At 38.9% G+C, this 25,293-nt stretch overlaps 1 protein-coding gene across 3 annotated transcripts in view; it reads left to right on the forward strand.

Moving 5' to 3' along the window:
* Window positions 1–25,293, forward strand: part of LOC129765445 (uncharacterized) — a 351,357-nt gene that overhangs the window by 15,746 nt on the left and 310,318 nt on the right. For 2 of the 3 annotated variants that reach the window (XM_055765774.1, XM_055765777.1), the window contains exon 2: window positions 21,087–21,365. In XM_055765774.1, the coding sequence (XP_055621749.1) occupies window positions 21,241–21,365 (125 nt within the window). In that variant the 5' untranslated portion in view covers window positions 21,087–21,240. Of the gene's footprint in view, window positions 1–20,976; window positions 21,366–25,293 lie in introns of all 3 variants that reach the window. The other variant, XM_055765775.1, reaches the window with a different exon arrangement.

The raw sequence follows: 25,293 nt of genomic DNA on the forward strand, positions 1-25,293 counted from the left end.
ATGGAGCAAAATAAAGAAAAAATCCGACATATTTTACAGTACTACTATGACAAAGGCAAAAATGCATCTCAAGCTGCCAATAAAATTTGTGCAGTTTATGGACCCGATACAGTTTCCATTTCCACCGCACAACGATGGTTTCAAAGTTTTCGTTCTGGTGTAGAGGTCGTCGAAGATGCGCCACGCTCCGGAAGGCCTGTCGTCGAAAATTGCGAAATCGCTGAATTAGCCGAGAAAGACCGGCATAAAGGGTGTGTCACATCAAATTGCATCACGGAAAAAACGCTGTAGAAATTCACCCAGTAGACCGATCCTTTTGAAAATTTTAGACAGTAAAATAAAAACTATTAAACAACTTTTGGCATTTTCTTTTTATTCATACTTCGAGCCCAAGCCCGTATGCTCGCACCTTCCTCTTTACCCCGTCCATAAGGTTCTGTATAACGTCAGGTTGTAGTTTTTTTTTTAACTGAAATCCATTTTCTCTTGAAGTCCACCTCCGATTTGACAACTTTTGGGTTCTTCCGGAGGGCCTGCTTCATAATCGCCCAATATTTCTCTATTGGGCGAAGCTCCGGCGCGTTGGGCGGGTTCATTTCCTTTGGCACGAAGGTGACCCCGTTGGCTTCGTACCACTCCAACACGTCCTTTGAATAGTGGCACGAAGCGAGATCCGGCCAGAAGATGGTCGGGCCCTCGTGCTGCTTCAATAGTGGTAGTTAGCGCTTCTGTAGGCACTCCTTAAGGTAAACCTGCCCGTTTACCGTGCCGGTCATCACGAAGGGGGCGCTCCGCTTTCCGCAAGAGCAGATCGCTTGCCACACCATGTACTTTTTGGCAAACTTGGATAGTTTCTGCTTGCGAATCTCCTCCGGAACGCTGAATTTGTCCTCTGCGGAGAAGAACAACAGGCCCGGCAGCTGACGAAAGTCCGCTTTGACGTAGGATTCGTCGTCCATTACCAGGCAATGTGACTTCGTCAGCATTTCGGTGTACAGCTTCCGGGCTCGCGTCTTCCCCACCATGTTTTGCCTTTCGTCGCGATTAGGAGCCTTCTGAACCTTGTATGTACGCAGGCCCTCCCACTGCTTGGTCCGCTGGACGAATGAACTTGACAAATTCAGCTTATTGGTGACATCCCGGACGGAACTTCTCGGATCACGTCTAAACTGCTTAACTACGCGCTTGTGATCTTTTTCTCTGACGGAGCATCCATTTTGCCGTTCTTCACCTTCCGGTCGATGGTTAGGTTCTCGAAGTATCGTTTTAATACTCTGCTGACCGTGGATTGGACGATTCCCAGCATCCTACCGATGTCCCGATGTGACAACTCCGGATTCTCGAAATGAGTGCACAGGATTAATTCACGACGCTCTTTTTCGTTCGACGACATTTTTCCAAATTTACGAAAAATTGATTGAAAGTTGAAAATATAATTCCTAAAAATTAAATTTCTACGGCGTTTTTTCCGTGATGTAATTTGATGTGACACACCCTTTAGTAGCAGCCGTAGTATCGGCCAAGAGCTGGGGATAAGTCATCAAACCGTTATTAACCATTTGAAGAAGCTTGGATTCACAAAGAAGCTCGATGTATGGGTGCCACACACGTTGACGCAAAAAAACATCTTTGACCGTATCGACGCATGTGAATCGCTGCTGAATCGCAACAAAATCGACCCGTTTCTGAAGCGGATGGTGACTGGCGATGAAAAGTGGGTCACTTACGACAACGTGAAGCGCAAACGGTCGTGGTCGAAGCCCGCCGAAGCGGCTCAGACGGTGGCCAAGCCCTCATTAACGGCCAGGAAGGTTCTGCTGTGTGTTTGGTGGGATTGTCAAGGAATAATCTATTATGAGCTGCTTCCCTATGGCCAAACGCTCAATTCGGACCTGTACTGCCAACAACTGGACCGCTTGAAGGTAGCACTCATGAAGAAGAGGCCATCTTTGATAAACAGAGGCCGCATTGTCTTCCATCAGGACAACGCCAGGCCACACACTTCTTTGGTGACGCGCCAGAAGCTCCGGGAGCTCGGATGGGAGGTTCTTTTGCATCCGCCGTATAGTCCGGACCTTGCACCAAGTGACTACCGCCTGTTTTTGTCCATGGTGAACGAGCTAGGTAGTCAGAAGTTAGCCACAAAAGAGGCCTGTGAAAATTGGCTATCCGAGTTTTTTTGCCAATAAGGAAGCGAGCTTCTATAACAGGGGTATTATGAAGTTGGCATCTCGTTGGGAACAAGTCATCGAACAATACGGCGCATATTTGACTTTAAACAGATGATTGTAACTAATTTTATGAACAAATGAAAATTCAAAAAAAAATACCGCAGGACTTGTTTACCATTTCGAATATTATTTTAGAATGCGTCGAAATTTTGACGTAGGATTACGTCTTTCGGGAACATATTGGGGCACAAATTGAAAATCTAAAATCGAGCACAACGTGAAAATTGTCCAATTTCAAACGCTTATTACTCAATCATTTCATAATGGATTGATGAAATTGTTGCGTCAATGGATTTCGGCACTCCAAAACAATATATATTTTCAATATAAAGAAAATAATATATGCCATGAAACTAGCTATCGAACAATTAAAAAATCTCAACCCCTATCCTAACGGAAATATGCACTTCCAATTGGTCGAAATTGACGACACATGCGGCGGGTCCCTAACAGAGACATCAAAACCGAGCTGCCGGGGGGAATTCGGCATTGCGAATACATGAAAGTAGGGAGAACTTTTATTCCTACCGATATGTTTTCCCTAACAGAGACATCAAAACCAAGCAGCCTGGGGGAAATTAAAATTGCAAATACATGAAAGTAGGGGGAAACTTTTGTTCCTACCGAAATGTATTCCGTAGCAGGAACATCAAAACCAAGGTGCCCGGGGGAAATCGGCATTGCAATTATATGAAAGCTGGGGGCATTTTTACATTACAAGTAAAGTGAGTGATAAAAATCAAGGTGTGTTCCCGCTCGAGAACGAGTCGTTCGGTTTAAACTGTCTGTTTTGTTGTGTTCATTTTCACCAAAGGAAAGTTTATACGGCGAGAAAAATTGGAAAAGTGAAGAAATATTAGAAAAATTGATTGCTCTACATACAGTAATAGGTGTCCAATTAAAATTCGCATTGGGTTGAATAAACACTCAGAAAGTAAAAATTATAGAAGAAAATTACCTTTTCCATTTCAAATATATTTTCTCTATATTGAAGTAACATGTTTTTACTGATGAGAAAAATTGAGAATTGTGTTCGGTATTAGTAATTATCTTATATTACATTGGTCAGTTCTTTTTCTTTATTTCATCCATACATAACACAGGAGGCATCTCGTTTAGGATCACAGAGGTTTTCATCATATCTCGTTCCATTTCAGTATGTTTTATCTGATACTCACCACCCAACGACTGTTTACCATCCTTCTGTCATCATCACTCGGTAAACACTGGTGGGGTGAACAAACAATACCCAACAACAGAACAAAACGGCCCTTTTCAGGGCCACCAAATCATTATTAAAGAGTTCAACAATGTAATTCATCGAACATATCAAAATCAACCGATATCCTAACGGAATTCTACGTCAACTATGCGGTCGTTTTCTCGGACACAACCCTCCTGTGTCTTTTTTTGTAATAGATTATGTTCTTCGTTACAAATAAATTTGATGAACGTTCTTTTACGTCTGATATGATGCCTAGGACTACCAAAATATGTGAACGGAAGAATTGTCAAATGATCATTGTATTTTACATTTCCCTCTGAAATTATTGCATATGACATGTTTACGTAGTTCTCGAACCGCGAAAGTTCATTCACATCTAGTATCTGAAATAACGATTTTCCCAGACTTCTCAGTTTAAAAGTACGTTTCAGGGAAACATATCCCGGTCTGCACAACGACAAGCGAGTACAAAAGTACTCAACCCCAAAAATACCCGCGACTTGCATGTATTTGCAAAGCGGATTCCCCCAGGTACATTGAGTTTGAAGTCCGTGTTAGTGAAACACAGCTTGGTGGGAACAAAAATACCCCCGACTTGCATGTATATTTGCAGAGCGGATTTCCACAGGTACATCGATTTTGAAGTCTGTGTTGGGGACACCGTAAATCGAGCTAATCAAAAATCAAGATAACGCTTGACATTTTACAGTTATTCTATTGTTCATCTCATGAATATAACATTTTATTAGTTGTGATAGACGCATAGAAATATTTCCTATCAATTGATGCAAACATCTTCCCGATCTGTTCGAGTTCGAGTTATAAGCATTCGAAATACGGGTAGGGTTAGCACAGAAATCGACAGATCAAATGTGTGGGAAAAAGTAATTTCTTCCAGTTTTCATGAATTTAAACCGTTTAGAAACCGTTTAGCGAATTGTAATGTATAGCATATCAAACAAATCCTAAAGAATTTCCGATTCGATTGGTATGCAAATCATGAGAATTCGTTTACAGTGAAAATAGTTATTAATGTTAACTTTATTTCATAAAAACGTGACCTGTTTTCTGATTTGGCACCCTTCCTGAGAGACGTAGTTCTACGTCAAAAAATTCAACTTTGTATATGACATTCAGTAACAGCGGAGAGAATTCAAGTGTAAACGATCTTCAGATTCCGAACGTAGTGCATCGGATTTGACTGAAGTGTGAACAACCAATGTCTAACCGAATTGGAAGTGTCGAATGTTTTACCGGACAACGACATTTGTGGGAAGTTGTATTAAGAACTATAGTTAATACGATCATACGGAGAATGAGAGAATGAATCGAAGCTATAATTTTACAGCATGACAACGCCAGACTGCATGCTCGTGGATCCGCCAAAAAATGTGTAGGAAAATGAACTGGAAAGTTCTACCTCTCTCGCCATATTCTCCACACATTTCTTCCTCGGATTATGTTTTGTTCCGGTCAGTGATTGTCGGGAGATCGTTCGCCAAGGAAAATTCCTCCAAATTTGATTGGTGTATGCGTATTGTGAAGTCTGCTACTCAGAATAATATACTGAGTAAAACGTGTTATGTATCTTAAAAATATAAACCAAATATTAGTAAAGTATGACGCATGTAACACTACCTTGAAACGTCAGGATCATTGTTGAAGAGAAAGAAGCGAGTCGAAACGTTGTCTCGTCACTTTGGTACGGGTCTAATTTTTTGACCTTCCAGTTCAAATTCGACATAAAACTGATTTCGGATCGAAGGCTATTATATCTGGTTATAGGTGCATTATATAGAGCACCTTTCAAATGAGCAGACGACGCCGCAGAGTCAAATGATTACCATCAGCCAGCCAGCCAACACCCCATCGAATTGCTCATGTTCCCGAGTGACGGGCGGATGATTCGACGGCATCTCAACCCGAGTATCAGCAGCCATTGTGTGCCGTGTGGTAAATGTTTGCGTTGAAGCGAACTAATTTTATCCTCTGCCAGACATTCGAGATGGGTGGGATGCAAACGGCAGCGGGAGTAGCAGAGAAGCAGTTGTGATTACGGCGATATATCGGCGAGATGAAATTAAATTTCAAAATTAATTAAATGCATTATGAATCAAAGCCGTGCGCTGCAGTCGGACGAGGCAAAGGGCTTGCCACTCTCGGCGTTGCGAGATGCGCCATAAATGCTAAACAGGTGAAATGATAAAATTCTATTCAATCCATGCAGCATGTTGCGAAAGGAGGCAGAGTAATTTCAGTCTCGTTTCTTTTTAACTGCATCTCTCTGAATTGCTTTCGGTTTTGTTGATCCTGCGTTTCGTTATAGCGAGACGAAGTTCTGCACTGGAATTATCTTCCCCCGGGCAGCAGAGAGCTCAGTGAAGCGCTGAAGTCAAAGCAATTCTCTCCTATTTTCTAATTAAAACTTATTTCATTAGACGATGCTGCTGTTTACTTTCCATTAGAATGCACCGACTCATTAGATGTCTGATGTCGTATTGGAAGGAGCGCCTGCTCCCACAGGAATTAAGCTTTGTTGCGGGCATGAAGTTATGGTGTTTCGTAACGATTTGATTACTATTTGCAAGATGTCTATTAATCACATTTCCAGAAGAGCCGATTTCACATTATCGTATATTCGAGCCTAAATTGCGACATAATGGCCTTTAGAGAAGTTTCCTATCAACGATCATCATCGGCGCTAATCGGCCAAACTTTGGCTATCGGAGAGGAAAACCAGAAGGCAGACACTAATTGACATATTTCCCTCGATATAATCATTGATAATAAGTCAGTCTTCTCGGGTCGAAAGCAGCAACAGCAGCAGAATCTGACAGCCATGGCATATTGTATTGAATATTGCTCCGTACATAACACTCTTCTCCGCATAGCCGAACGCTAAGGCCGCTACGGTGTAGATAATGTGGCATTACACCCAGGCCGTATCGCACCGAGCCTTCCGTTATTTGACATGGCCGGCACAAGAAAATCCCGGACACCCCCGGAGAGGAAAATAATGGCATGAAGGAAATGATAGATCGTGGAGATAACCGGAGCTTTCTCGAGCCGCCTTCTGACGGGGCATCGAGCGAATGGAGCGAGGAGTCGTGCTTGACATCATTTTCTCCATGGACTCCTCGCTCGCTCGCTTGCTTGAGACGATACTAGCTATTTATCGAACACGAAAATCCCGACCTCTTCCACATCCTTGGGTCCGCCGTCGCTGAGGAGCGATTGGCCCGAGGGCGAAAAATGAAGATTAGTCAATTTCATGGTGCTTTCACACTCACACACACACCCACTCCTGTTTCGAAGAAGCGAACGTCTTCTGGCCAGCAGAAGGTGGGTCTTAATATTGGAAAGCGAACTTTCGTGTGGTACCATTATTTAGAGCTAGAGACAATCGACCTTCAAGGTGAATTGTAAAAATAAATCAGAGCGAAAAATCAATTTTATGGTGGAGAACTTTCGTACCTTTCCAAGTATGATCACAGCGGCGATGGCGAATTGAAGCAGTCTTCGGGAACTTATTAATAATAAGATGAACAAGTTTCAAGGAGAGGTTTTCGATATAGAAGATGCCGTTCTAATTTTGTTTTCATTCATAAGATTACAGCTTGATGAAGTAAACACAAAGGATTAAAAAGTGAGATAAGCAGAATAAGGTGCTCAATGCCCAGTCGCGGTACTGCAAACAAAATTTTATTCAATCTTAGTTGACGCTATTGGCAAAAATCTAGAACAGGCGATTTTTACTAGTTTCCATCGAAGTGAAATTTTTCCCATAGATAGCAATTAGTTAGTATCAGGTGTGGACTAGGAGATGGATCTACAAAAACCTGTCAAGATCCGGGAGCATGGCTTCTGGAGAATCACTATAAATATGTGTGTGGCTTGGTGATTTGATGGAACACAATTTCTCTTCTATGGATGATTGCTTCCTTCAATCCCTTGTCCCTAATCCCTGGACAGCCTTACTGACTATCCATGCTTCACGCTCATTTGCGACGGCTAACCACGCTTCGACCACGTTCATTTCCTTATGATGGTGTCGTAAGTGTATCACCGCTTTAGGGATGAATCCATTTTGTACGATTTTCAGATGAAAGAACAGTGGGGTTTTTGACGTAGAACTACGTCTTTCAGGAAGGGTGCCGAATCGGAAAACAGGCCACGTTTTTACGAAATAAAGTTAACGTTAATAACTATTTTCACTGTGAACGAATTCTCATACCAATCGAATCGGAAATTCTCTAAGATTTGTTTGTTATGCTATACAATCCGCTCTGCGAATGTACATGCCAGTCGGGGGTATTTTTGTTCAAACCGAGCTGTGTTTCCCCAACACGGACTTCTTAATCAAATTGCCCTGGGAGAATCCGTTAACACGGACTTCAACGTTAATGTGCCTGGGGGAATCCGCTTTGCATATACATGCAAGTCGGGGATATTTTTTGGTGTTGAGCACTTTTGTCGTTGTGCAGACCGGAATATGTATCCCTAAATCGTACTTTTAAACTGAGAAGCCTGGGAAAATCGTCATTTCAAATACTAGAGGTGAATGAACTTTCGCGGTTTGAGAATTACGTAAACATGAGATATGCAATAATTTTAGAGGGAAATGTGAAATACAATGATTGTTTGACAATTCTTCCGTTCACATATTTTGGTAGTCCTAGGCATCATATCAAACGTAGAAGGACATTCATCAAATTTATTTGTAACGAAGAACATAATACAGGGTTTTCCAACGCACGTGGCGCCGTCCTGCTGAAACCACATGTCATCCGTATCCATATCTTCAATTTGTGGCAAAAAAAAATCGGTTAACATGCGGCCATAGCGCTCACCATTCACAGTTACCATCTCGCCGTCCTCATTTTCAAAGAAATACGGCCCGATGACTCCACCAGACCATAATGCGCACCAAACAGTGACTTTTGTCTGATGCAACGGCCTCTCAACAATCACGTGTGGATTTTCTGAGCCCCATGTACGGAAATTTTGGGTGTTCACATAGCCACCGAGCTCGAAATGTGCCTCATCGCTGAAGAAAATTTGATGCGAAAATTCTGCTGTTGTTCGTTCACCCAATCGACGTATGCCCGACGCATTCCATGGTCACCTAGCTCTAATTTTTGTACCCGTTGGACTTTATATGGATGTAGGTGCAAGTCCAAATGCTAAATTCGCCACAATGATGTGTTTGACAACCCCAATTGCTGAGCACGCCGTGGAATCGAAACATTCGGGTCATCCTCCACACTGGCAGCAACAGCAGCAATATTTTCGGCCGAACGCACATTACGATGACGCACAGGTTTCACAATATCCACTACGGATCCAGTTTGTTCGAATTTACGCATGGTCGAAAAACATTTGCCGGTTTTTAATCATTTTTATAGTATAATTTAACAAAATTAACACGTTGTGCGGTGCTAAAACGATCCATATAGTAAAATGACAGACATTCAACTGACGATATGGCGCTTTGGCAGACAGCTATGTATACTTTCGGAAGCCCGAAATGGAAAACCCTGTATCTATTTATTTTTTTACTTTCATTTGTAACCCCGTAACTCACAATTCAATGAACCAAACAAAAAAACAGTAAAAGATTTTTTTAGTGCAAATTGTCACCTTTCAAGCTACAAGTCTGAAATTGATCGATCGATGATATATTGATCACTAAAGGCCAACCCATAAAAATTGAGATTTTTTTTTTTCTAATACAAATTTATGTTTTTCATAAGTGTAACGTCACTAACGAAGTAAAAGGAACAAATTCCATTCTAGTCGGGGGCAGGGTTGCCAAATTAAAATCTGTAAAATTTGTTGAAAAAATCTGTACATCTGTATTTTTAGCCAAAAAATCTGTATCGGGAAGATAGAGGAAAAAAATGAAAATAAAATTTTATTTTCAATTTGAACTTATTTTTCTTATTTATGGGTGTCAATACAACAAAATAAATCATAGGAAAGATTTTCGCCTCTAAATTGTACGATGTTTTTACATGGTTTTGTTGTACTTTGCCTTCAAATTTTCCTTTAACTTAATCTTTGACGCTCCTCCTTGAGCCGATACATGGTTCCTCGCTTCCAAAATAAAGTTCATAATTGTGTGAACCTACTGATTTCCGGACTTTGTTTTGTTGGCACTGTAAAGCAACATATTCGCTCAACCCGTGCTGATGAATGTCATCAAATGTCTTTTTTTTCAGTTCATTTATTTGTATGGCATAAGCTTTGGGGAGCCGCAAAAAATCTCTTACAACCGACCTTAGCAATGGATACAAAAATTTCCCGTCACGCCTTTTGTTATCCAACAGCAGGGACCAAGCTATATCCGAGTCACTCCCATGGAATTATTATTTATATTCGACTTGAGTAACCTAAATTCGGAACCCAAGCCTTTTCTATTACCTGTTTCAACGAATTGAGGAAATTGTAGCATCAAATCATTAAGGTTTGGTAGCTTGGCGAAATTTTGAGGGCTTATCAAGGCTGCAACTATGTTTCATCAGTTCAATATAGAAGTCACGACAAATCAATTTAAAGATCAACTTCCTAGTTGCATCCAATCCTTTTTCAGCTTCTTCTGCATCGATACCACGCAAACATCCTCAGGCTTCTTCAACATAACAGTCTTCTCTCATTTTATAATGAAAAAATGAGAACTTTCTGATTGAAAGGAGTGATTGACATTATTGATGTGCGGTAGAACAAAGTTTAGGAACAGTATAATCGGTTTAGTCATAGGGTTGTTCAAATGAGTCAATATACGATTTGGCAAATTGATTATGATCATACATAACTTGGAACGAACAAAAATACTTTAAGCTCTTCTAATCGCTCAAGATTTCGCTTAATATCTGCCTCCAACGAGAGCCATCTCGTTGCGTTGCGTCCAATTTTGTTATAAATCAAGGTATCTATGCAGGTATGTGCAAAATCGCTTCGAAGTTCGTTCAACAACACTCATTCGCAGATAAAACTCACCCTTCTATTCTCCGTTTATGCCTCACTTTATTTGAGACAGAAAACATTCATCTATCCTCTTCGCAAAGTTCATTCTCGATTAGAATGGAAAAATACTGTCTCGATTCCGCCCTTCTATTCTCAGAAATGTTTGCATTCCCTTATTTGCCTCATTTGCTTGAGCCAGCGAGTATCTCTGTAAAATCATTCGTTTTTCACTCAAATAGCAATCATTGAGCCTCGATCGCGGCAGTAAAATATAGGTAGATATTTGAAATCGAGTTGTTTCATGTGCACTATTGCAATGGCATTTTTTTGTTTCTAGTATGAAACGATCTAACCCAACGCAAAAGATCATATTCACGCAAGTTATTGATGAGCGGGAAAGTGGATTGTATGTGCACTTGAATGCTGATAAGGTAAAGAGTACAAGGGAAAATAAAATCATACATACATGCAGATTCAGTCTATTTTGATTCACCTGTCATTTTGCCGTGCGATCTTTCCAAAGGAGTATTCTTTCATTGAATTTTGTTTTCCACTCTTTGTTTTGTTATGTTTTGTTTTAGTCCCGAATGAAGATGGTCGGGGAGTGTAAAATGATTCGTCGTGCAATCTCACGATTGCTTGCTGCATTCTTTTCGTCATGATTATTCCAAGCCGATACAAGATTGATTTATAATCAGGTGTGAAGAAATGAGCGAATGAACTTTTCCATACTTGTATCTATGTATGCACTGTAATAAATTTAATATTTAAAATTGAATTTCAAAAAAATCTGTAAATTCTGTATTTTTGCTGAAAATTTGTAATTCTGTATATACAGATTCTGTATCTGAAATTTGGCAAAAAATCTGTAAAATACAGAATAAAGGGTGTGTCACATCAAATTGCATCACGGAAAAAACGCTGTAGAAATTCGCCCAGTAGACCGATCCTTTTGAAAATTTTAGACAGTAAAATAAAAACTATTAAACAACTTTTGGCATTTTATTTTTATTCATACTTCGAGCCCAAGCCCGTATGCTCGCACCTTCCTCTTTACCCCGTCCATAAGGTTCTGTATAACGTCAGGTTGTAGTTTTTTTTTTAACTGAAATCCATTTTCTCTTGAAGTCCGCCTCCGATTTGACAACTTTTGGGTTCTTCCGGAGGGCCTGCTTCATAATCGCCCAATATTTCTCTATTGGGCGAAGCTCCGGCGCGTTGGGCGGGTTCATTTCCTTTGGCACGAAGGTGACCCCGTTGGCTTCGTACCACTCCAACACGTCCTTTGAATAGTGGCACGAAGCGAGACCCGGCCAGAAGATGGTCGGGCCCTCGTGCTGCTTCAATAGTGGTAGTAAGCGCTTCTGTAGGCACTCCTTAAGGTAAACCTGCCCGTTTATCGTGCCGGTCATCACGAAGGGGGCGCTCCGCTTTCCGCAAGAGCAGATCGCTTGCCACACCATGTACTTTTTGGCAAACTTGGATAGTTTCTGCTTGCGAATCTCCTCCGGAACGCTGAATTTGTCCTCTGCGGAGAAGAACAATAGGCCCGGCAGCTGACGAAAGTCCGCTTTGACGTAGGTTTCGTCGTCCATTACCAGACAGCTTCCGGGCTCGCGTCTTCCCCACCATGTTTTGCCTTTCGTCGCGGTTAGGAGCCTTCTGAACCTTGTATGTACGCAGGCCCTCCCGCTGCTTGGTCCGCTGGACGAATGAACTTGACAAATTCAGCTTATTGACGACATCCCGGACCGAACTTCTCGGATCGCGTCTAAACTGCTTAACTACGCGCTTGTGATCTTTTTCACTGACGGAGCATCCATTTTTGCCGTTCTTCACCTTCCGGTCGATGGTTAGGTTCTCGAAGTATCGTTTTAGTACTCTGCTGACCGTGGATTGGACGATTCCCAGCATCTTACCGATGTCCCGATGTGACAACTCCGGATTCTCGAAATGAGTGCACAGGATTAATTCACGACGCTCTTTTTCGTTCGACGACATTTTTCCAAATTTACGAAAAATTGACAGTGAAGCATGGCCAACGTGATCTATACACTCTTATCTGATTATAAGCCAAAGCTGAAGATATAATTCCTAAAAATTAAATTTCTACAGCGTTTTTTCCGTGATGCAATTTGATGTGACACACCCTTTATTCTGTATATGTGGCAACCCTGGTCGGGGGTATTTTTGTCAAAGAGAGATCTTCCGACTTCCACTGGTACTGGTTTTGGAAGTGCGGGTAAGGTGAACATACGTTTGATTTCAATACTTACATTATGAATTTCAGATTTATATTAACTAGATTTGTTTCTACGTGTTATTCTATAGTTTTTGAACCAACTTACCGTATGCTTGATAATGTTTGCACCATATAATAAAGTCTAAGTTAAAAAGAATCCCAAAAATTTCGCTAGCTCATTGCACAATGGTCCAGGAGGTGCATTTAAGGGGAAATTAGCATTTAGAGCTCGACAGTTATTCTCTAGACAAAAACTGTCTTTGACAAAGTTGTTACATATGATAGGGCGCTCATTTTCGTGTTATCAAAAATAGGATGATCAAAATTTCGATGAAATAAAAAATCTAACTATCTTATCTTTAAAGATAGAAGCAAATATAGTTCGACAATATTGTAGCCTCAATTATTTTAATCAGCTTTGTAGAACAAAATTTTATTCTATCTCTTGAAATATCCGATATAGTGTTTTTTATTGTAAGTTTCATTAGGGTGACCATAAAAAACGGGTTTTTTTGCTATTTTATATTTTATATCTCAAATCCTACATCAAATTTATGTTGGAACGACTTTAATCAAATACTAAAAATTACAGAGTTTTCGAAATCCCACATTATGTAGAGTAAAGTATGCTCTTTCAAATGCCGTCAACGAACATTTTATATGTTTGCCCCAAAAAAAATGACAAGCGAATGAAGAGAGCGTATTTTTTTTTTTAGAAGAAATGTCAATAGCTTTGAGTAGAGTTTCGATATTGACAAGTCTTAGTAAGTTCTAAAAGTTTTCTGAAGACAGTTTGCATGTGAAATTTTCAATATAAAAGTTAGAGCAAAAAAAAAAATTTTTTATGGTGACCATAACGCAATTTTTTGCGGAGACGATCTGGCGTAGTGGTAACATCCATGCCTTTCACGCTAAAGGTCACGAGTTCAATTCTCACTCTCGACATTCTTCCAAAAATGGAAGTAAAAGTGACGAAGTTGAAAATCACTATAATACAGATAAAAAAAAAATAACGCAACTTAGAAAAAAAAAGCGCTATATCGCTATATTTCAAGAGATAGAAAAAAAACTTTGTTCTACAAATTTGCTTAAAATAATAATTATAGAACTATGTTCAACTCTATCGATAGAGATAAGAAAGTTAGATTTTTTATTTCATCAAAAATTTTTGTACCCCTATTTTTGACAACATAAAAATAAGCTTTCTATCATATGTAACAACTTTGTTTAAGTCAGTTGAAAGCGTGAGGTCCAAGAAATGCGCGAAAGTCGTTTCACAGAGGCGGTATAAACGACAGGTAAAGTTTCGTGGAAAAGAAAACGAGTAAAACACACGTGCCACTTCAAAACATTTCAATACTTATTCTATTTGCATATCATACAGATGTGGCTTATATAGCAGTACAAAACAATAGCCAATAGGCCAATTATTCTTTAGTTGGTGGACAGTGTCCGTTTCGTCTGCTGCTGCTGCGAGTAGGGTAGCGTCGCACATTCTAGTGCGAACAACAGTTTTTGTCTAGAGAATAACTGTCGAGCTCTAAATGCTAATTTCCACTTGAATGAATATGTCGATTATCAAAATCGGTTCAGTGGTAGAAAAGTTACGAATTTTTGAAAAAAGTCATTTTTGGAAACAAGAGGAAAAAGATGATTTTTCGGACCACCCTAAAATGGAAATGGTCACCCTAATACAAAAATGAAAAAAAAGGTGTCTAATGTTTTGCGGTAAGGAACAAAACTACTACTTTTCACGAAAAACTGAGAACTACTATATCGGTCTGGTCTGTATTACATTCTGAAGCTTTTGAAACAGATGATTTTATTCGCTCATTTGACCTCTCAGGACACGAAAAAGCATTTGTTCTGACGAAGATGAAATGTTTCAACCGACGCTAGTTTGGGTGTAAGAGTCTTAAACTATGTTAGTCATCGATCGGGTTTCCACTTGCTGCAATTACGGCCTCCACACGCTTCCGGAATTGCACGGCAGGTCCCAATAATGTAGGCAGGATCCATTTCTCCCCAGATACGGGCGAATGTTTGTCTGAGACTTGCTGTACTCGGGTGGTCTCTCTAACAGGCCTTGGCCTTTATTTGTACGATGGTGCAAACATTCGCACGCATACGGTAAACATACTCTCAGAAAGTACAATAAGGAACCAATATATGATCTTATATTTTATTCAACCATGTATTAGTTCTCTCAATGAACCAGAATGTCAAAAGAATCCGTGTACGAACCAATACGGCGATACTTTCAATCTGCGCTGCTAATTGATAAGAAAAAACAGTATACACAAAAGCTATTGATATATCATGGGAAAAATAACGACCAGTAACGAAACAATGTAACGGACCGAGCGGTCTGGGGCACTTTTCTTTTTTGTTCTATCGAGAGAAACAACTGTTCTCCTCGATGTTCAACTATCAACCCATTTCTTTTTCTTTTCTAATCCTCGATCCCTCTAACGCCCTATCTCAAGACCACATGCATGGTGCGTGGGAAACATTTTTATTTATGCTCGAACATCCTATCGTGAACTTATCTCTATCGTAAAACTAGACCACACGCAAGGATGGTGCGTGGGAAATGTATGTTTATTCTTTTCTCGGTAATAAACTTGAATCTGTTATTCTGGGGTCGCTGCAACAATGTACAATATTCAAGATCACAAATTAATTATCGTTTATCCAATTTTTGTTGAGAAAAAATTTCTTAGGTAGAATAATGAACGTTTTCTTTCAAATTATTATGGACCATCCTGTACTTCCAATCAGCGGGAAAGTTTACTGGTTTATTCCGAACAAGAATCCTGTTCGTATTTAGTGAGAAAACTAAAAACAAAAGATTTGAATATGGAAATTGGATTTTACGGCTTGAGTTATTTGATATATGGATACAAAAAAAACCGGATCTATCTCGGAATCATGTTAATGAAATAACAATATTCAATAATAATGATGAAGGTCAAAAATGAAGGAGAAATAACATAAACATAATTCAGATCTGGTTTCAATGAAATCTCGAACTTTTCTTCGAACACTTGAAATCGATGCAAAAAAATCAATAATTTACTTATTCCGAGGCATGTCCATAAAACTTCCAACCCGAAACAATTATTAATCCTTGAAATCCTTGGAATTGAACTCAATACCTATGTCAGCATTAGCCTTGAGTTTTCAAAGGAATTCCCGTTTTACTACGAGGATCGTTCAAAAAATAAATTTCAGTGCCTCAGAAATCGCAGAAAATAAAATTAGGACAAAAAACAAGGTGATTTTCGTAATCTACGCATCTGCATAATCGCCGTAACGTTCGAGGCATTTTTCATAGCGTGGCACGCATAGCCTAGCACTACAAGCGAAGGATAGAAATATAAGACCCATTCCAGCGTGACGTGACAACGGTTTGACTTACTAAATACAGTTTTTTTTCGTTTTCATGTATAAATCACACGATGGTAAACGATTTTAAAGTGAAATTGAGAAAATTTCCTACAAGAATCTTCAGTTGGAGAATATTTTGCAGTTGAATTCGCTTGTTGCCAGCCCAATACTTTTGTGACGTGACAACACCCGTCTTTTTGCGGGTTCCGACTTTTGAAATACAACATTAATATTTTCAGTTCCGTTTCAAAACATACAAATAAACTTTGTTCTATGATTTGTCAATGAAAGATGAACGTAGATTACTGTATACTCAGTTTTTCAAAAAACTCTCAAGAACATGCATTTGACGGCATGCATTTTGTGATGCGACAACGCGCTCTGTGCGAATAAACAGTCTCCACGAAGCGTTGTCACGTCACACAATCAATAAGTTGTATTGAATAAGAATTTCACCGTATTTTAGCAAGCGATATACTATTTTTATTTTATTTTTATTACTCTGAATAGTTCCAACTTTCTTCTGAGATCTATCCTTCCCCTTCCAAAAGTCCATCCTAAAGGGGAATGTGATCCTAACGCAACCGGTGGTCCTGAACCTACCCTCCTTTGTATCTCAGGAACGGTGCTTACTACTGAATTTTCAATAGTGTCAAATGAAGGGTGTCATAACGCTGACAATTTGATAATATGGAGGCTTTTTTCAGGCTCTCTTCATTCTAGCATTTTAGCGCCATTTTACGTTTTCATTCCTTCAAAAACAGAGAAGAAATATATTCGACCTGTGTGCAAAATGAGTCCTATGTTCTTTTAGATTGTGAAACATTGCGAAACAAGGCAATTTTAATTGTTTATGGTATTTTCATCAAAATAAGCTATAAAAAGTGTATCCACCTGTTTACCTGTAATATACGGTATGTCTTTATTTGAGAAAAGTCGGGGTGGTCCTAAACCGACCTCAGTTTTTATATCGTGATTGTTTAACACGTTCACTCTGGCGCTTGCCATCAATGCCTAACACAATCCTGGTTCATCGAGTGGCGCTCACTACAGGGGGAACGCATTTGATTTTGCTATCAGAAACTTTTGATAAACTCTTTGTATGCATCCGCGCCTACCTGTGCAAGGGCGTTCATGTTTGCGTGTTGAAGATGACTTTGACTTTAATAGTTGATCGTTAATCGTTGATGTTCGGTGTGCATTTGTATGTACATTTTCATTGTATAACTCCACACACGTCGCTTCTTTCCACTCAAACATTATCTCCCTCTCACTTAAATCCTATCTCTCACTATCAAACATTATTCTTTTTTGATTCCTCTTCGTGCACCCATGATTATATGCCAACATTACCATTCACGATAGTATTGTGGGATTTCATGCCATTCCTGGTCTTTTATATCCGTTTTTAACGAACCAGAAGTCACCATCCTCGATTTCAAAATGGCATCGGAATACGATATTCGACTTCCGCTGGTAAGCCCATATCGTATGGGTTTTCCATATTTTTTTACTATTGAATACTACCATCAACCAACCGGAAATTGAAATAAGATTAAATCTTCTATTGTGGAATCTACGTTCATATATTGTTGATAAAACATAGGAGAAAGATGATTTGTATGTTTTGAAACGGAACTGAAATTAATTAAATTAATCATTAATGTTCAACAGTCCGAAACAGAAAAAAGTCAAGTGTTGCCACGTCACAAAAGTATTTGACTGACACCAAGCCAATCGAATTATAAAATAGGCTCCAACTGGTGTTAGTGTTCTTGTTGGAAATTTTCTTAATTTTACTATACAATCGTTTAATTTGGTGTGCTTTATTCATGAAAACGCAAAACAAAAGTGTTTATAGTGAATCAAAATGTTGTTACGTCACACTGGAATGGATCGCATACTTTTCGTGACGTGACAACAACTTCTGGAGACAGTTGATACTCCTCTATTTATGAACCGATTTTAACCAAATTTTGTGGGTTGTTGCTCCTTATTGTTTGCTCAGAGAATCCAAAGTATAAAAATATTTGAACCTATGTTCATCTGATAAACTAAAAAAATGCTCAATTTTTGTTACGTGACAACGCTTCTGTTTTTCAGAAGCCTGTTTTTCAAATACTCGTTTCTCATGAGTTACAAAATGAAACGTAGGTCTATCCACGGCTCTTCAAACAAGCATTCAATTACCCATTCAATGGTATATAGACATTGAAGTTTGGTTAAGCATGTGCAGAGATATCCCAAGAAACATAAAAATAGTGAAAACCTAAAATATTTTAAGTATAATTATGTGATTTTTTAAACTCGTCTCTCTCAAAAGCTGGTGCATAAAAAATAAATTTGTTACAAAATATTTATGGTAGAACTAGTGCTTATTCAAATAACGTTTTCAATTTTCTCCTAAAACTAGATTTGATAGAGAGATCTTTCTCTCTCTTTTCAGTTTTAAACTAGATTAGGAATTTTCTGTTTATAAAAGATCAAATTTTAAAATAAAGTTCAGTTCAATATCAACTGCTGTCTGGTTATCTCCGAAACGCCTCTGGTTATACAAAAGTTTGTCTTTGATCCCATTTCAAGGTGCATAGTCCTTCAAAATTGTAAGGAAACTAGCTAGAAGTCGGGTCAGGCCAAGGAATCTACTGTAACTAACCATTGCACTAAGTCAGATCGAAACTCTTCTCTCCTTTCCAGTAACATAGGCCTTATTAATAGCAAGGCAAATAGTAGGAAGCGGGAAAGACCGAGTATCAGCTCATCTAAGTGCGTTTAGTGGTCCGCCATAGAACAGTTGGTTCCGCGTCGGTAATTTCTGTTTCGTCGTTTAACAAAGCCTCACGAACCCGAACCTTCGCACGGGAAGACTTTTTAACGCGAGTAACAGTATCCTTATGTTTTTTTTATTGCATTTTGAATATTTGTGTATAAACTCTGTCCAATTTTTTATAAGATCAATTTTGCATGCCGTCTGTTACTGATACGAATATGATTTCAATTTATAACCAGATGTGTTTGCATTGGTGACAACAATTTAATGTATCGTTTCCATAAATGGTTTCTCTTTTTTGCCGAGTTTGTTTTGTTAAAAACTATTTATTTGCTACATTTTTTCAAGTTTTTTTCATGTTTGCAAAATATCGAAAGGGAAAGCGCTTTACGAGAAAAAGAATTTGAATCAAATTAGTCAATTACATAAAAAACGCAATTATTCGGCAAATATAAAAAGACACTAATGGCGGGTTTACATTAGGGAGATCTATAGCTATAGATGGATTTATTCACGTGAAAATAGGTGTAAACGGGTGAGAATAAATATGATACACTTATTCGAGGTATATATAACTTGAATAAATTTAGTATATGTAAACGCTTGTGAATTCCTCACTGGTGAGAAATCACTAAAGTTGGATGCAGTTCTACTTTAGGTGAATAAATTCACCGAAAATATGAATATATTCATTATAGAAGCTCACGCTAGTGTAAACGGTTGATGCGATTTCTCATCTCATCATATTTCTTCACATGAATATATCACTAGTCTAAACCCACCCTAAGAAACGGAGCTTCCCGTTTGTGTTAAGTGGATAAAACACGAACTGCTTCGAGTACCTCGTAATCAGATTGTAATTGTAATTGTATTTCAGGTGTCAAGTTCAGTTTCGAATGAATTTTCTTAGACGGAAATTCCCGCGGTCAGAACGAAAATTATACATGAAAATTTTACCAATCATTCAGCCACAGAACGTTGACTTTCCTAGCAAAATGTATTTGCAAAATCATCATCTCTGCTCGGATGAACAACTGTCTCCCGAAACTATCACCGCCATCAAATGTTGGCCGCGTATATTTCACAGAATGGAACTCAGACTAACTCGAAGTTCCAATTTTATCTGCCCATTAATGGTGCAAATGAGGTGTCACGAAATATCCGGTGAAAAATTGGAAACGGTTCCACGTGGGAAAACTGTCACAGACGCACAACAGAACGACGTCGAGCAACCGGAAAAACTTTTCCCCCCGTCGGACAAGTGATAATCCCTTTACCAAAGGCAGGGAAATTGAATCGTTTTTCAGTGGCCCTGCAAGAATAATATCAGGATTTGGGTCAAATAAGTTTTGTGGGTTGAAAAATTCGGAAGGAAGAGAGAAGGGGGAACCAGTTTGTTTTCCTCGATTAACTTTTGCGGGTGTTGATAAGACTCTAAAAAGATTACAAATGGTTACAGAGGCGGAGGCTGATTTGGAATTGATTTATGTTCGCAAATTGGGACTTAATTCAAAGAGGCTCTGCGGTTCGTTATAGTTCTTTCCCAAAGCCAAAAATTAATTAAGAATTTGTCAGCCCTGAAAGCCTCTCACGTAGGTGGTGGGATTTGAGCAACATCTTCGTCCTCAGTTCGAGTCATCACCGTACAAATTGATGAAGCGATTTCAGGAAATCACGCCTGCTTTCCCTCCGATGACAGATTTCAGCCTGCCAATGAACTGCAGTGGGGAGTGCAAACCACACGTAATAATAAACCATCGCACACGCAACTCCGGGCTTAATTTGTTCCGACACTTCACTGGAAACAGGGGAAGCCGATCGACCGGAAGCTTGTGACCTCCATTTCAACCACCTGTGCTCCATCAGGTGACACTGTGGTCTGATGTGTCACCTATCGAACTAATTAATTATTAAAATTTATTACGGTCAATATTTTGCCCGACGTGTGATGACACCGGCTGGACTGTGGATCTATTTTTCGCCAGACAGTGGAACGTAAAATTTGCAATCGGTTGACATAATTTCAAACTGAAACAAAACAGACTAAATTTGCGTTTATCTGGCCTTCTCGAAACATTTCCAATTTAATTTCATTCAATTATAATCAATCAACTATTTATTTATTTTATTTTACTCTTCTACCTCATTGCAGAGTCCGGCTCCAGCGCTCGTCGAATTTTAATGAGACTATTTTTATTCATGTCCCACTGAACAAGTTTACAATCTTTTTGTCCCCCCTCTTCGATTCCACCCCACTTCTAGGTAGAAATAACAACGAACACTATCGAGAAGAAAACTTTTCTCCACCAACCGCCACAACTTGTTTAATTTGAGTGCAATCAAATTGTAACAGTAGAAAAATTATCAATCGAATCAAAGTGCAATAAATCGAGCCAGATTGAGAGAAGGAAAAAACATGGCCACGATGCAGCGTCGTTTGGTGAATAAGCAGTTCAACTCACCGATCAATCTATACTCGCAGAAGAACATCCAGGAAACACTGGACCGTGAGCTGAAACTTCTTGCCAATGGAGCCGTCGGGTGAGTACACACACACACACACCATCTGGGAAGAGTGAGGGGGGCGGATATCGGGTTGGGTTGGGAGAAAACTTACTCTTCCTTCGAAACGCTGCGCCACGAACGATTGAATAAATCACGTCCGGCAAATATTTTTCATTGGCTGGAAAATTTTAAATTCAATGAAACTTGCAACACAAGAATGATGCAGTTTTTCTTCCGCTTGGCTCTTGGCTCTTGCCGGAGGTTGCAAAAAATTGCCCACGTAAGCCACGCGCTTGATTCCTCCGGTTTGCAAAGATCCCGTTCCCATGATCCATTTTTAATCAGACGGAAAGTTCATTCCGCTTGTTCGATGCATTCTCGTAGGACTGGGGGAAAAAACCTGGAAAAAGTTGGTGAAGCTTTCAACCGTCTGATGCTGCTGCCTCTGCATGTTGTTGCGTCTTCGGGTCCCAAAGTCCCACAAGAAATCGGTTAGTTTCACCCAAACGACGATTTTTACGTATTTCCACAAAGATTCCCATCCAATCTCAATTCATCAGCTCAGTAGCTCGGTAAAGAGGGGGAAGGAAAAAACCATGAAAATGAAGCCGATGAATTGAAAGCAAAGCCAAACAAATCACAAAAATATCTCTCTATAGAGTTCCGGAATTGATTTCAAACAATCAGCTTCTATCATATACAAGAGGGAAGTGTGGGGTCTGCGATGGGTCGGATGGGGAGGAGAGACCCAGACACAACAACAAATATTATGGCATCACATTGACAGGGGTTTCTTGTTGCCTCTTTGATATTTATTTGGCCTTTGGGAGCGAACCGGGCGTAGCGAAGCGAAATCTGCCTCAAAGGGGAAGGAATGTTTTGTTCGGTGTTGAAAAAAGAGACATTACCATTAATTTGAGTCTTTCACAAGGACCGGAAACTATAACGTCCGCTGGATGGTGAGGGGGAGGGGAAAGAAAAATTGGGAACGTTTCTAAGTGTGGGAAGATGGTTGAAAAATAATGTCAACATGCATAAATTTCAATCCAATGGACTTGTTGTATGTGAGAGCGTTGGGATTTTATGTTCAGGGGAAAAAGGAACTTTGGAGTGAATTTTATGGTGACATTCAATCCCGAAGATTTCAATTAGCAGTGCGTTATCGGGTGACAGATTGTGGTGAAGGTTGAAGTTAGAGAGTTTATCACATATAAACAATGTTGCACTCCGTTTTAAATTCAAGATTATACACCGAGTTTCGAACAAAATGACAACATTACTTAAATTTTATCATTCGACTTGCCAAAATTCATATGAAAATTCAGATACGTCCCACAAAGATAAAACTGCTGCATAAGCTTGAAGCGTTTCAAAAACATTTTTTTCTCGAATTCATTATAATTTGCAAATTGATGACTTCCTTATACGTCAGGCAATGTTCAACTGGTTTCTTTGTTCTTTTTAATACAATTCGAGTTCGACGAAGTATACACCTCAGATTTATTTTCGGACGAATAGAAGAAAGGTTTTCTGTCTATTTCTCGATTTTTTCCAGTATGTTTTTTTAATTTTTTTTTTTTTTTTGGGTAAAGAGAAGAAAGCGACTTCGCTGTTTGTTTGATTACGACATTGCAGGAAGAAGTATCCAGCTCCAACCTGACATTACTGACAAACACAGTGGCAGTGACAATATGATCAAAAGTTGCAGATATCACACACCACCATCGCAGCTACCTAGTCAGATTGAGATTACCTAATTGGGGGTCAGTACATACCAGATTACCGATTTTCCCATATTTTCATTCATTCTAGGCGTAGAAGAACGATTGGGGTATCCACAGTTGCACGCAACAAGCAGCTATTGTTTCAACCTTCTTCCAATTAATTATTATTATCATAAGGATGTTTCAAAAGTTTCGTATGTGGCTTTGAAACAATTTGTTGCTTCGTTTGTTGTTTGTACTTATTTTCTGGTGAAACCAACAAACAGTTGTGATATGACTGAAGAGCAATGAAGAAGCAATCTTGTTCTTTGAATGATGTTCGTGCGAACGTTAGTGATCTCATCTATATAAGTAAAAATGGAAGGTCGAATGTGTTGGTAAGCGCAAAACCCAACAAAAGAATGGTCCGATTTGAGCCGTCTTGATTCTGTTGTATTCATCTCTGCCCGTAGAACAATGTTATGATGAGAAAAAAAAAGAGAAATGAGAAAAAGATGAGAAATTTTGAGCTTTGAGAGAAAGTAAAAAATAAATAATTCCCATATGTTCCACAATGGCATTTTTGTTAGCCCAATTGGATTTCGTGTTAGTGGAATTAAGCTTCGCGTTCCGTTTATGTTACGTGAAAATGGCACGTTTTGAAATAAAAATGAAAAATCACATTCCTGTATCAAACATGTATTTCATGTAACGGAGAAACATGTTATTTCGAGTGATTTAAAATTCTTGAGCGAAAAGAGTGCCTGAAAGTAAATTTATATTATTATGATGAGTTTTGAGCGACACGAAGTTTGTCGGGTCAGCTAGTAGATAATAAATTTCAAAGATTGGGCTGTGAGAACTACATACTCAATGGTCCAATCGACCAGAATATCGAACATATTTCAGAAGATAACTGTTATTGCAATGTTTTATCACGGAGGCTGGGAAGACTAGGACGAAAGATGATGTTCACAATTACATAATTAAAATTTTATCGACGATGACGACTTAGCAAAGTCAATACCAACTTTCAAACGGTCAAGTCAGATAACATACTTGGCAGGTTCTCGTCGAGCTTAACTCCTATAATAACAAAATAATCGCGAAAATTTTAGACCCGTGTTTTATATTTCACATTTAGAGTCATTTAGAACCCAGGTGGCGGAAAAATCAGTTTTCTTAGCAATACGTCCATTTCGAAAATTTGTAACTTTTGAACCGCTTGACCGATTACGACCGATTTTTTGAGTGAAGATAAAAGGTGTTCTGATAGACACTTCGAAAACAGAAAAAGGTTTATTCATTGTGAATTTTGAGGCGTCCAACCCAAGAGACCTAAACTTTTTTTTCAAAAACTTTTGACTTTTCCACATGAAATATCAAAATAAAAAAAAACCGCGCGTCCCCATAATGCCATTCCTTATATATTGAATCAATGGAGACACGTGATTTTCTATTTGAAATCATGCATGGTCACTAGGGTGCCAATGAATGTATGGGAAAAAATCGACCCTAAAATTTCTAAAAGTTACCTTATACATAATATTCACCACCTCGAAAAATACCCTATGCAAAATATAAGCTTAAATGGACTTAAGGTAGAGTGGCGCAAAACGCTCGAAGTTTGTGTTTTTGAAAATCGAAAAATCACCCAAGGGGGGACAATTTTTTTTTGGACACCCCGATTTTTGGTGATTTTTCATTTCTCAAAAAAATTTGAATTTTAACGTCTGTGACACTAATAAATGAAGTTCGAATGAGCTATAATTTTGCATAGCGTATATTATCGTGCAAATCAACATTTCGCAGCAAGTTCCGAATGAAAAATCAAGATAACTATATTTATAGGCACTCAATACCATAATTTTCGTTTAGTATTCCGAAAAAAAACAGAGTGTTGATTTTCGCCAAAAATTTTTTTTTTCGAGATGACACAAGATCTCGACATTTCATGCAATTGTAAGACATTTGACATCAAAAATTTTTTTTTCAAAAACACTGATTTCCTTTGGGTGATTTATCGATTTTCAAAAAACTCAAAATTTGACCGCTTTGCGCCACTCTCCTTTAAGTCCAATTAAGCAGATATTTTGCATAGAGTGTTTTTTCGAGGTGGTAAACATTTTGTATAGGGTAACATTTTGAAATTCGAGATGACCATTTTCATTGGCACCCTAATGGTCATTCAACCGTGAAAAAGGTCTATTTTAGTTGGATCCCATATAATCAAACAAATCTAGAGAAAAAAAACATGTCGA

This window comes from Toxorhynchites rutilus, chromosome 2 (assembly GCF_029784135.1).
Source record: "Toxorhynchites rutilus septentrionalis strain SRP chromosome 2, ASM2978413v1, whole genome shotgun sequence".
NCBI lineage: Eukaryota > Metazoa > Arthropoda > Insecta > Diptera > Culicidae > Toxorhynchites > Toxorhynchites rutilus.